This window comes from Gobio gobio (genome assembly GCF_949357685.1).
Source record: "Gobio gobio genome assembly, chromosome: 7".
NCBI lineage: Eukaryota > Metazoa > Chordata > Actinopteri > Cypriniformes > Gobionidae > Gobio > Gobio gobio.
Window position 1 is genome coordinate 3,654,576 of NC_137103.1, and position 12,186 is coordinate 3,666,761.

At 43.1% G+C, this 12,186-nt stretch overlaps 1 protein-coding gene across 1 annotated transcript in view; it reads left to right on the top strand.

Moving 5' to 3' along the window:
- Nucleotides 1-2,106: 2,106 nt before the first annotated feature.
- Nucleotides 2,107-12,186, top strand: part of LOC307129436 (tripartite motif-containing protein 16-like) — a 21,485-nt gene continuing 11,405 nt past the window's right edge. The window contains exons 1-3 of the mRNA XM_079821842.1: nucleotides 2,107-2,762; nucleotides 11,460-11,555; nucleotides 11,642-11,875. Coding sequence (XP_079677968.1) covers nucleotides 2,193-2,762; nucleotides 11,460-11,555; nucleotides 11,642-11,875 — 900 coding nt within the window. The 5' untranslated portion in view covers nucleotides 2,107-2,192. The remainder of the gene's footprint in view (nucleotides 2,763-11,459; nucleotides 11,556-11,641; nucleotides 11,876-12,186) is intronic.

Below are 12,186 nucleotides of genomic sequence, written 5' to 3' on the forward strand. Positions count from 1 at the left end.
CACCTAGTGATTTTGTTTAAGTGCATGTTTTTTTTTTTTTTCACGTTGTGTTAATAGCATGTGCGGTTTTTTTATCCATTAATTCTGTGTTTGTTGTTGACTGTGTTCTGTGTTAATTGTTGACAATGTTCATGACTTTGTTGTTCGGTTTTTATAATTAAATCTATGAATTTGTGGTCATTAATTTTGTGTTTGTTAACTTTGTTCACGTTGTTTTAGTATGCATTTTAATCATTAAAACGATTTATTTCAGCTATAGCCTATAGGCCTATACGCATTGCTCCAACTGAAACTAGCCTTTATCAAGTCAAGTCAAGCTTTTTATTTATAGCCAAGGCTGAAAATTTTTTTCTGGACATTCCACAGACTGTGAAAAATGTAGGCCTATGCCTAGGTAGGTTACTATGATACCCTAACTGACAAAAATGCCGAAAATAAGGCAAACGAACAATCCAGTGGTGATTTAAGCGGAATCGTAACACATCCGGCACAGCTCAGGCAGGCGGAATCGTTTCACGCACTCGTTACGCATCTGTAACGGGATGATCAGGCGGTGCTGGATCGGCGCTGGCACATATCCGCAACAACCCCTAAAAACAGACCAGAAACGGCTTCGGCCCGATGTGCGTTTGGACTCAGGAACGAGTCCGTGAGGCGGATGCGGGCCAGACCCGGCTCTATCGTTTTGCGGTTGCGGCCCTGTTCCGTTACAGTGTCCAGTGGCTATCTGGGATGAGACTTAATCCTCATTATACTATAATCGTTATTCTTTTGTTTGTTATAGCCATTATTAAAAGCCATTACAGCCTTTATGCTGGTAAGAATGGCCCATATAACAGCACTTTACAGTAATCCACATATTATCTGAAGTCTTTCTAAAAAAAAAACTAAAACACATCCTTGGAACCTTATGTGAATTATTGTAACAAAATAGACAAAGCTCCTGGTCCAACAGGTGCATTAGAGCTAGGGTTAGCATCAAACTACATAACAAAAATTACACTTTCACTCAAAATGTCACTTTAGACCACCATTGAGTGTTTGTATTAGCTTCCTGTTGCGATATAATGGGGATTTCATTCATATGGTGATGTTAAAACGTTATATTTAGCATTTTATATGTAGCTCATCGCTACATCTGCTAGCAGTTATAATGTAAACATCCATTATTGAAATAAAATAGCCAAAATCACATGAAAAATCACACAAAAACCTTATGCCATAGTTGTCGTGTGTTTATTAGCTTCTTCGTTCATGTGTAGAAATGTAGAATTGGTTCGTTCTTCACAGAGAGGAAGTAAACAGACAGAAGAGCATCACGCAGAAAGGGCAGTATTGAGCACCTAAGATGATTGACAGCTCCAGATATCGAATGAGCGCGTGATTACTCATATCTGACGCAAATCAGGAAGAGGAGAGACAGAGAGAACTGTGTACCTGTTTCAGCTGAATGGAGATCGGATAATTCAGTGAGAAATGAATAGAAATGGTATTCTGTATGACAAAATATTTTGCAAACGTGATAATAAATCAATATTTCTCCAAATATGTGCATTTTTTAACTAGCTGAACTAAAATCTGTTATTTGCGAGCTGTGTGAACTGAACTGCAGCAGACGAGAGAGAATTCATTTGCGTGTTATATTCCATTCAAAATATTGTTCATTACAGATCCATTATTATGTACTCCTGACATAAATTAAGAAATTAATGCAGCAAACACTGCAACCCAGTTTTTATCATAAACAGTGGTCAAATATCGAAGCTGGAGTCTTTAATCTGTCTAATGATACTGAGTTTGTCCAGATGAAGTAAGAGTGTGATGTTTTAACGAGCAGTGAATGTTGAACAACAGTAATCTGGGGCCGTCGCGATCTTTGACACTTAAGGGGTTAAAATATGCTTTCAGTTAAAACAGCTCAAACACGCATTTTAGTCTGAGACGAGACTCGTCTGTGAAACTGAGGGAAGGTGTTTTTATTCCACTATATTGACTATCAGCTAAACTCAGTGTTAGATCACGAGCTAGATTCACTCCAAACACAGCGTGCTGAGGACATCTGCTGGTTAAAGCTGTGGACACACTCACTCAAACACACAACCAGGAAGCAGAAATCACATGACTTCAGGGAAAGAGAAACTGAAGTGTAGTCGAGCTGGTGTGTGTTTGTGTCTCTGTATTCATTCAGTAAAATGGCAGAAGCCAGATTTGCTCAGGATTTGATGTGTTCAGTGTGTCTGGATCTCCTGAAGGATCCAGTGACCATCTTGTGTGGACACAGTTACTGTAAGAGCTGTATTACAGGCTGCTGGGATCAGGAGGATCAGATGAGAGTCTACAGCTGCCCTCAGTGCAGACAGACCTTCAGTCCAAGACCTGCTTTAGCTAAAAACACCATGATGGCTGAACTGGTGGAGAAACTGAAGAAGACTAAACTTCCTGCTGACTGTTATGCTGGAGCTGGAGATGTGCAGTGTGACGTCTGTACTGGAAGAAAACACAAAGCCGTCAAGTCCTGTCTGGTGTGTCTGGAGTCTTACTGTCAAACTCATTTTGACCGTCATGAGGAGTTTCACTCCCGTAAGCCACATAAAGTGACCGATGCCACTGGACGACTGCAGGAGATGATCTGCCAAACTCATGATAAACTCCTGGAGGTTTTCTGCCGCACTGACCAGAAGTTTATATGTCTGCTGTGTACGATGGACGAACATAAAAACCACGACACTGTATCAGCCGCAGCACAGAGGACAGAGAAACAGGTATGAAATCACACACTGATCAAATAATGCTGACACTATTTATACTGGCACCATATGATCAGGAAACATCATTCACACTGCAGACGTCAGCAGAAGTCAACAGGAGCTGGAAGTGGACTTTCACCGCTGAGCGTACAGATGTTAAGAGAAGACTTTGTTTGTGTCACTTTAAGCAGTAAAAGACTCATAAGATGTAGTTTGAGACGGTGCAGATCTGAAGGAAACAATGTCAAGATATGAGACTTGAGAAAGTTCAAGATATGAAACTATAGGATATATAATCTATTATAACTTAAGTGGATAAAATCATCTTCATTGTGTGATATAAATCATCGTCATCTATAAATAAAGTATAATTCAGTGTTGGGGAAGCTACTCTGAAACTGTAGTTTGACAAGCTACTTATAAATCAAAGAAGTTAAACTACAGTCAAGCTACCCTTCTGAAAAAGTAGTTAGATACACTAGAAGTTACTACCAAAATGTAGCTAGCTACATCGAAACTACTTTGAAATATATATATATATATATATATATATATATATATATATATATATATATATATATATATATATATATATATATATATATATATATATATATTTTTTTTTTTTTTTTTTTACAATTAAATTGCATATTTACAAATAACTGAATAACCGTTAATGAAGAATGTTTTAAGTTAAATGTGTGGGGTTTAAAACAACACAATTATGATAAGAGTAAAGTTTTATTTTGTAAACTATTCAAATATACAATACTCAAATGTAGTCTCAAACTGACTGTCAAAGTGCAAAATCGCTACAAATGTCATGTCACATCAATGCAAGAACAAAATATAAGAAACTTGGGTACACAGGAGTAGTGCACTTCATTCTGAAACCCATGCAACCTATTTATTAGATCAGAGCCTTTGCCGTGGGATAAGTGCACTAAACTATATCGCAATATTGTTTTCTGTTCAATTGACAGATGCTTTGCCAGTGCAATGATGCAAACACGACATCAGTGATCTTTCAGGTTCTTTATAAAACTGGTGGGATAGATTATATATATATATATATATATGTACACATCCTTTACAGAAGCATCAGACGATCTCTTCTCTGTGAACTGTAAAGCCACAAGATGCGCGATGAAACAATAGATGGCGGTAAAGCACGATTTTAGTATGAGATCAAATAAGAAGAAAACGTCTCGGTTACGTATGTAACCGTAGTTCCCTGAATAGGGAACGAGATGCTGCGTCACCGCTGTGCGCACCTGCAAACTTGTCGCTTTTCGGCAACAATCGCCGTTTTCTTGGTCAATTGGGTCATTTATGTGAATCGCGTATAACCGGAGAGTTTTTGTTTCGGGGGTGGGTTCGGTGCACGCGTGTAACGTTACCGAACAGTTTCCGGGTGCAATCTTTAACAGTTCACAGTCGGCTTGTTTTAAGCACGGAACTCACTTCAGTCCGAGTTCCCACACGAACATATTAAGTATTCAGTCCATTTTATCACGAAATTCAAACGATAAATGCCGTTTTGACGCTCTATGTGGCGCGACTGGTCACTGATCACAGTTCAAGCGGCCGCGCGATGCGCACGCGATCATCTGTGAAGGCGATCGATCATCTCTTACTAAAGAATAAACATGAATGACCATCTGAAGGTATGCTGAGGATACATTACAACTTACTGTCATGTATATATGTGGTGTAATCACTAAATCAGTGTTTCAACTGCAGAAAGACCTCAATATAACTGCTTGTAAACTAAACAATGTCTTGTAACGTTAGCATCACATTTACCTCAGGCAGACATTCAGTGTCCACAGAATTTTATTCACTAGAGAAATCAACTCTTTCACTAAATATATGCTCTATATTAGCCGTTATATTCATTATATTCTACCTAGTGATGTCTTGATTATTTCATGCATGTTAAATAAACCTGTCATGAAAATGACAGACACTGTGTATAAATTATTATATTTCAACAACGAATTGGAGAAAAAAACTATTTTATAATTAGATTTAGAAGTTATTGCAAAAACTGCCTTGTGTGAAGTTTACATGTTTGCATACAATGTGTTATTTGAGTGTTGATTATTATACCTAAAAATAAATAGCCACTGAATGTAGGCTAATAGTTTGGGCTCTGTTGTTAACCTTTAATATTAATGTGCAAGTAAGGGCTCCCTATATAATTTACAGAAATATATTCAATAAACTTTTACATATAATTTAATTCATTCAAGGGCAGACACTTTTTTTCTTCTTCAGTAAACCAGTTAAATATAAAAAATAAATAAAAAGCAATTTTGTAAAACAGCTGTACCGAACTCGTACCGAACCGTGATTTCAAGACCGAGGTACGTACCGAACCGTCAGTTTTGTGTACCGTTACACCCCTATTGTCAGTCTTTTATTTTTTGTGTCATGCGTCACAACACTTCCTTGAGTTCCAGGCATTTCCGTGTTGTAAATAAAATCATTTTTAAAATATTAAATGTGTCATTTTGACCTCAACGCCACCCCTGGAGTTAGGGTGCTTGTTCCGTAGCCAGAATGACGGGTGGGCATCTGGCTCGTATGGGGGCATGGGTATTGTCATTCCCACAGCGGTTACGCAGAGTCACGTATGTAACCTTAGTCCCCTGAATAGGGAACGAGACGCTGCGTCACCGCTGTGGGAATGACAATACCCATGCCCCCATTCGAGCCAGATGCCAACCCGTCATTCTGGCTACGGAACAAGCACCCTAACTCCAGCGGTGGTGTTGAAGTCAACTTCATAGAACCTCACAAAGGTGTGCGGAGAGGACCACCCCGCCGCATCACAGACTTCTTGCAGGGATGCCCCTGATAACAATGCTTTAGAAGCCGCCATACTTCTAGTAGAGTGGGCCCGTACAGCCAAAGGTGAAGGTTGACAAGCCGCCTCATAAGCAAATGTGATGGCCTCGACCACCCACTTCTCTTGAGGGTGGGCCAAACCACATAAACAGGTGATCAGTTTTCCTCCACAGGGCAGCTCTGTGGACATAAGCATCTAACGCCCAAACCAGGCAGAGCAGATTGAGTGTTTCCTGGTCTGACGTCAGAAAGGGAGGAGGACAAAAGGCCTGCAGTATCACAGGTCCCACAACATTAGTAGGGACCTTGGGAATATAACCCGGTCTGGGAAATAAGAAAGCCTTAACCATGCCGGGCGCAAATTCCAAGCACGAGGGTGCCACAGACAAAGCTTGAATGTCTCCAATTCTTCTAAGAGACGAGATAGTGAGCGAAAATAATGCTTTTAAGGCGAGAAACTTCTCAGGGACCTCTTCAATTGACTCAAACAGGGCCAAAGACAAGCACTGTAAAACAATAGCCAGGAGTGTGGTAAGCTGCTAAGGCCGCCACATACACCTTTATTGTGGAGGGAGCTAACCCTGTGGAGAACCTCTCCTGCAGGAAATCCAGCAATGCACCCACCAGGCAGTTAACTGGGTCCCACTGGTGGTCCCCACATCATGAAGTGAAAAGTTTCCACTTCAAGGCACAAAGTTTCCTTGTGGAGAGAGCTCTAGACTGTAGAATGGTCTCCACAACCTCAGTTGAGAGACCTGAACTCATTAGCTGGGCCCCCTCAGATTCCAACGCTCTGGACGAGGGTGCAGGATTGCTCCCCTCGCCTGAGAGAGTAGGTCCCTCCTAATCGGAATCTCCATAGGAGAGCCGTCGAGGAGAGACACTATGTCCGAGAACCATACTCGGGCTGGCCAGAACGGGGCTACTAGCAAAAGACGGGCCCCGTCCCGACGCACTCTCTCTAGAACTTCCGGAAGCAGAGCGATCGGGGGAAATGCGTACAGCCTCAGCCACTCCTGTACCATAGCATCCAGTCCCAAGGGAGCTGGATGCATTAGGGAGAACCAAAGACGACAGTGAGCGGTCTCTGATGATGCGAACAGATCGACATCCGCTCTGCCGAAGTTCTCCCACAGGAGCTCCACCACCTCGGTGTGGAGTCTCCATTCCCCGGGCCTCGGCCCCTGTCTTGGCAGGATGTCTGCTTCCACATTTAAATACCCCGGGATATAAACTGCCCTGATTGAGCGCAGTTTCTCTTGGGCCAAAAGGAGGATCTGAAGAGCCAGCTTGTATAACAGGCACGATCTCAACCCCCCCTGATGGTTTATATAAGAGACCACCAATGTGTTGTCTGAGCAGACTAACACATGATGGCCCCTGAGTTCCGGCAGGAAGTGTCTCAGGGCCTGAAACACCGCAATCATTTCCATAAAATGTATGTGCCAGGAGCGATGTTGGTCCTGCCATAGGCCCTGGGCCGAGCGACCACTCATGGTCGCCCACCAACCCGTGAGAGAAGCATCCGTTGTTAGAGTGACTCAACGACACGGGGTCCCAACACTGGGCCTTGAACCAAGAACCAAGGCTGTTTCCACATCACCAAGGCATGAAGGCATGGCCGCATGACCTTGATAATGCAAAAAAGGATTTCCCACCACTCCAACGGTCTCATGTCCAACAGGCCGCAAGGAATCACGTTGGACGCTGCTGCCATCAGACCCAACAGTCTCTGATACTGTTTGACAGTGAGCGGATGGTCTAGCTTCACCCCTTTCACTGCTGAGAGGATTAAACCCACCCGAGGCTTTGATAGGCGAGCCTGCATGGTGATCGAATCCCAACTGACCCCCAGATAAGTAGTTGGCAAAAGAACGCTTTTCTTGGAGTTTAGTCTCAGCCAATAATTTCCTCATGTGTGCGAGAACAACATCTCAATGTTGAACCGCCATCTGAGCTGACTGCGCTAGGATCAGCCAGTCGTCGATGTAGTTGAGAATTCTAATCCCCTTCATGCGCATGGGAACCAGAGCTGCATCTACACATTTCGTGAAGGTGCGGAGTGACAATCCTAGACCGAACGGAAGAACCCAATATTGGTACGCTTCTCCCCCGAAAGCGAACCTCAGGAATTATCTGTGCTGTGGAAGGATGGATACATGGAAGTATGCATCCTTTAGATCTATCGTGACAAACCAGTCCTCGGACCTGATCTGTGGCACGATCTGTTTGAGTGAAAGCATCTTGAACTTGAGCACGATTGAGAACGGGCAGATCTAAAATGGGCCGCAACCCCCCATCCTTCTTTGGCACAATGAAGTACTGGCTGTAAAACCCTGACTCCCTGCTGGCTAGAGGAACCATTTCTATAGCCTCTTTTAGCAGAAGAGTCTGTACTTCTTGAGACATAACCAGAGCCTGCTAGGGGCCCACCACTGTGGGCAGAACCCTGTTGAAACTGGGAGGACGACACCTGAATTGAATGGCATACCCCCACTTTATAATATGCAAGATTCTCCCACTCTACCAGAAAATCTACTAAGGGTACCAGCCTCTCGATGTACTCTGCACAGCAAGCGCAGCCCCCTGAAGCGGCGAACCGGCAGGGAACAACTGGCCCGACTGCGCTATGACCCTCCTCAGAGGGCACGAACCATCCTCGGATGATTCGTGAGGGCTCTCCACACCCCGGTATTGGGGTTAGCGGATCGACCCTGTGAAGGCACCGAAGGGAGACGGGCACCGTATGCTGAGGTGTAAACCGTCTGCCTTCGGAGGGGACCGACCTTTTCGACGCAGCCTTCCTAGAAATAATGACGGTCCTCAGATCCGTCTTACCCGCAAAGCGCAGCCTTCGTTTTGTCTGTGACGGTGGTTACGGCGTCACCAAACAGACCCTCTGGAGACAGCGGCGCATCTAACAGAAAACTCTTATCTTTCTCCTTAATATCAGTGAGGTTCAGCCACTCTCCGTGGCCACTAGGGCTGCCACAGAAACATTAATAAAAAACTGATATTACATGCGTTTAAAAAAATCTGACAAGATTAAGACACTCTGCATCAGAGGGCTTTGGTCTTTTTGATACTGTAGGGTAGGCTATGGCAGATTATAATGCTAATTTATAATGTGTCATGTGAATTCGGCCATCTGTCACAATCAGGTAACTTTTTGTCTACACCTGGTGCGAGCACCCTCAAACGAAAGCAATGCTTTCTGCATTGGATGTGGCGAGACGCGACGCACTGTAACAATATTTAACAATGTATATATTTTTTTCATTTGATTGGTTCAACCGCCAGCCACCCGAATTTAATTAAAATATAATTTTTCGTCATGTTATTCGCCCGATCCGCGGCTGTAACCGCCAACAGCGTATCTCTATGGGGCGGTTCAGCCATGGCATGCAAGCCTGCAGTTTATCCGGCCTGCCTGGCTTGCTTGAGGCACTGAATTGAAACGAATGCACGCGGTGCGGGCGCGAAGCATTTGGCTAGAAGGGGCGGGCATGTAAGCGGAGGGTTAAAATGAAGCGCTCTGATTGGCCGGAAGCTTTTCACTCCACTTACACGCTGTGGCTCAGCAGCAGCATCAACGTCATAGATTGCCCTGAAACCGGCGAAATGCGAGATGCAACAAAATGCGTACATAGAGAGCAGCGAATCGTACAAGCGTACCAAAGGGTCAAAATGCGTGCCGAGTACGAAAAATGCGTACATGTTGGCAGGTCTGTAGCCCCCTCGAGAGCCACCTGTCCATGCTGCACTCCCATGCATTAACACACATCTGATGTGTATCCCCACCGTGATGAAGCGTGGGCAGGGATGAACACATTTAGTGAAAAGAGAGGTTTGTGGTTGTTCGCTCGCCATTTTAACTTAAATGTGTCTGCTTTGTCAGTATAATGTTTTTTGTGTATGAGGTGAAAATTCCTTGAAATACAGAGGGAAAAAAACACAAGAACTGACGGACAACGATTTACACAGAGTGCTCTGAAGGCACAGAAGCTAGTTTCTGTTTGTGTTCACGGGCTCCTTATAGTTTCCGGGTCTATGACGTCACCCGCCTATGACATTCGGTCTTGCTATTGGACTGGTTACACACGTGCTTCAGGACGCAATCACGCAGAGCCGTTCCCACAGCGGTGACGCAGCTCCAGTTCTCTTGAAAGGGAACACTGTGCTGCTTCAATGCATTGCAGGCTCGTCAAAACACAAAACCGCATGTAGCTTTTGGTCGCGCTGCACCGCTACTTGCTGGAAAAAGTAGTTAGCTACTGGAAAAGCTACATTGTTTTAAAAGTAACTGAGCTACTTGAAGGAAACAATGTCAAGATATGAGACTTGAGAAAGTTAAAGATATGAAACTATGGGATATAGTGATGCACCGAAATGAAAATTCTGTTCTTGATCTTCATAATAATACAATAATTTCGTTCAGTTAGAGAATATACACTATTGAAAAGACACGTTCAGTTTTTAACAATAAAGTGTGAGTGAGCCGAACGAGAGTCACTTCACAGACGCAGCAGTGTCAGATTTCCTTCATCACGAAGAGCTGAGCAGAGCTGAGGTAACGTTAAGCGCCAGTCTGGTGCGTTTTCAGATCGCATATGGAAGCTAAACTTTCATAGGAATTCATTGAAAAGTTGAAACACTCACTTTGCTCTGCATCGCTCTGGTTATGAATGCCAGAGGTCGAGCCGCGAGTGCATTTACATTCTGTGAGTGAGATCTCTCCCCTATGGGCGGGTTGATAACATGCGGAACAGTTCCTTCTACTGGCTGTAGTTTTTAGCCTCTGGCCAAAAAATCCTCCGATGACGCAAAATGACAATATTTGCGTCATCGGAGGAATTTTTCCAGAAATAAAATGCATAATTCTCTCATCTCAGGGGGATATGAGGGGGGAAAGTACCATAATTAAGCCTAATGCTAAACCACTGAAGTGACCCTTTAATGGATCTGAAATGAAAATAAAAAAATAAAATAAACACAAACCAATACTCAAAATCAAACTTTTATTAAGTTACATAACAAAACCTAAAATATTTTTATTTTTTACAATAAATATAAATAATAACACCAAATAATATTATTCTTCAAGTTTTATGTTCCATCAAATAAAATAGTTTTTTAACAGTTGTGCAAAAAAAGATCTACAATTATTTGAATAACTGCACAGAAAATCACAGAATGGTTCTCATTAAGAACATGAGATGCTGCACTGAATAGTCTGTCTGTCACTGTTTGTGCTGGTGCTTGGGGCAGATAAATAACCTGCGTGCAATCCGCGCAAGCAATGGAAAGCGGCCTTCGTTCGCGCGCCAGTAGTCAAGGGGATTGTCGCTTCTGGCAAAGGGTAGTTCAGCTGGATACTATATACGATCTATTTGTTCTCATACCGCTGACATGCTTCATCTTTGATAGGCAGACGCGTTGCGTGATAACAGCTCGACCGTGAGTGAAACTTAATAGCACAGCGGCGAGCGTGTCGAGTATAAACGCCTCGTCCGTTTGGGGAGGAGCCAGGCGAAAGTCTAAACAATATATTATTATATATTATTATATTATTATTATCTATTATAACTTAAGTGGATAAAATCATCTTCATTGTGTGTCATAAATCATCATAATCTTTATAGTTATAACCACACATAGGTAAGTATTATTACTGTTGTTCTGATTATTCATGAGATGACACAACACATCATAAGGTTGTTTATAAGGCATTATGCATGTGTTATAATGCACTAAGAATATCCTTATAATGGATTATAAACACAGGCCAAACAAAATCTCCCATGATGCTCTAGCGTGCGCAGTATAAAGTGGCGTCTCTGTCATTGGTTTGTGCTGCAGAAGCGGCTGAAGGAGACGCAGAGGTCGTTCCAGCAGAGAATCCAGCAGAGAGAGAAAGATCTTCAGCAGCTGAGAGAGGCTGTGGAGGCTCATAAGGTGAGTCTGGAGAAGAAGAGAAGTTTGAGAAGTGTCAGTCAGGACTCACTGAAGCCACTGTGTGATTGTGATGTGTGTCCTAACAGCGCTCTGCACAGACAGCAGTGGAGGACAGTGAGAGGATCTTCACTGAGCTCATCCGCTCCATTGAGAGAAGCCGCTCTGAGGCCACACAGCGGATCAGAGATCAGGAAAAGACTGCAGTGAGTCGAGCTGAAGGACGACTGGAGCGACTGGAGCAGGAGATCAATGATCTGAGGAGGAGAGACGCTGAGCTGGAGCAGCTTTCACACACACAGGATCACGTCCATTTCCTGCAGGTAACAGAGATCTAGAAGAACAAGAGACTCACAGAGAAACATTTCATGAGAGCAGAATGAGCCGTTGATCTGTGTGTTGGGTTATTATATAATCAGCAGTCAGACGCTCATCTGATCGTCTTCTAGTTCTGCTAGCTGTAGCTGCCCGATCACTAGGGTTGGGTATCGTTTTAATGTTAGCGAATCCGATTCCTAATTTCAGCTTTAATTTTATATTCTTAAATTTGATCAATAAATTAAACTAGAATAAAACACTATAGGGCTGTTACCAATCAAATGAAATAATTTACACAGAAAAATTACAACTGCAT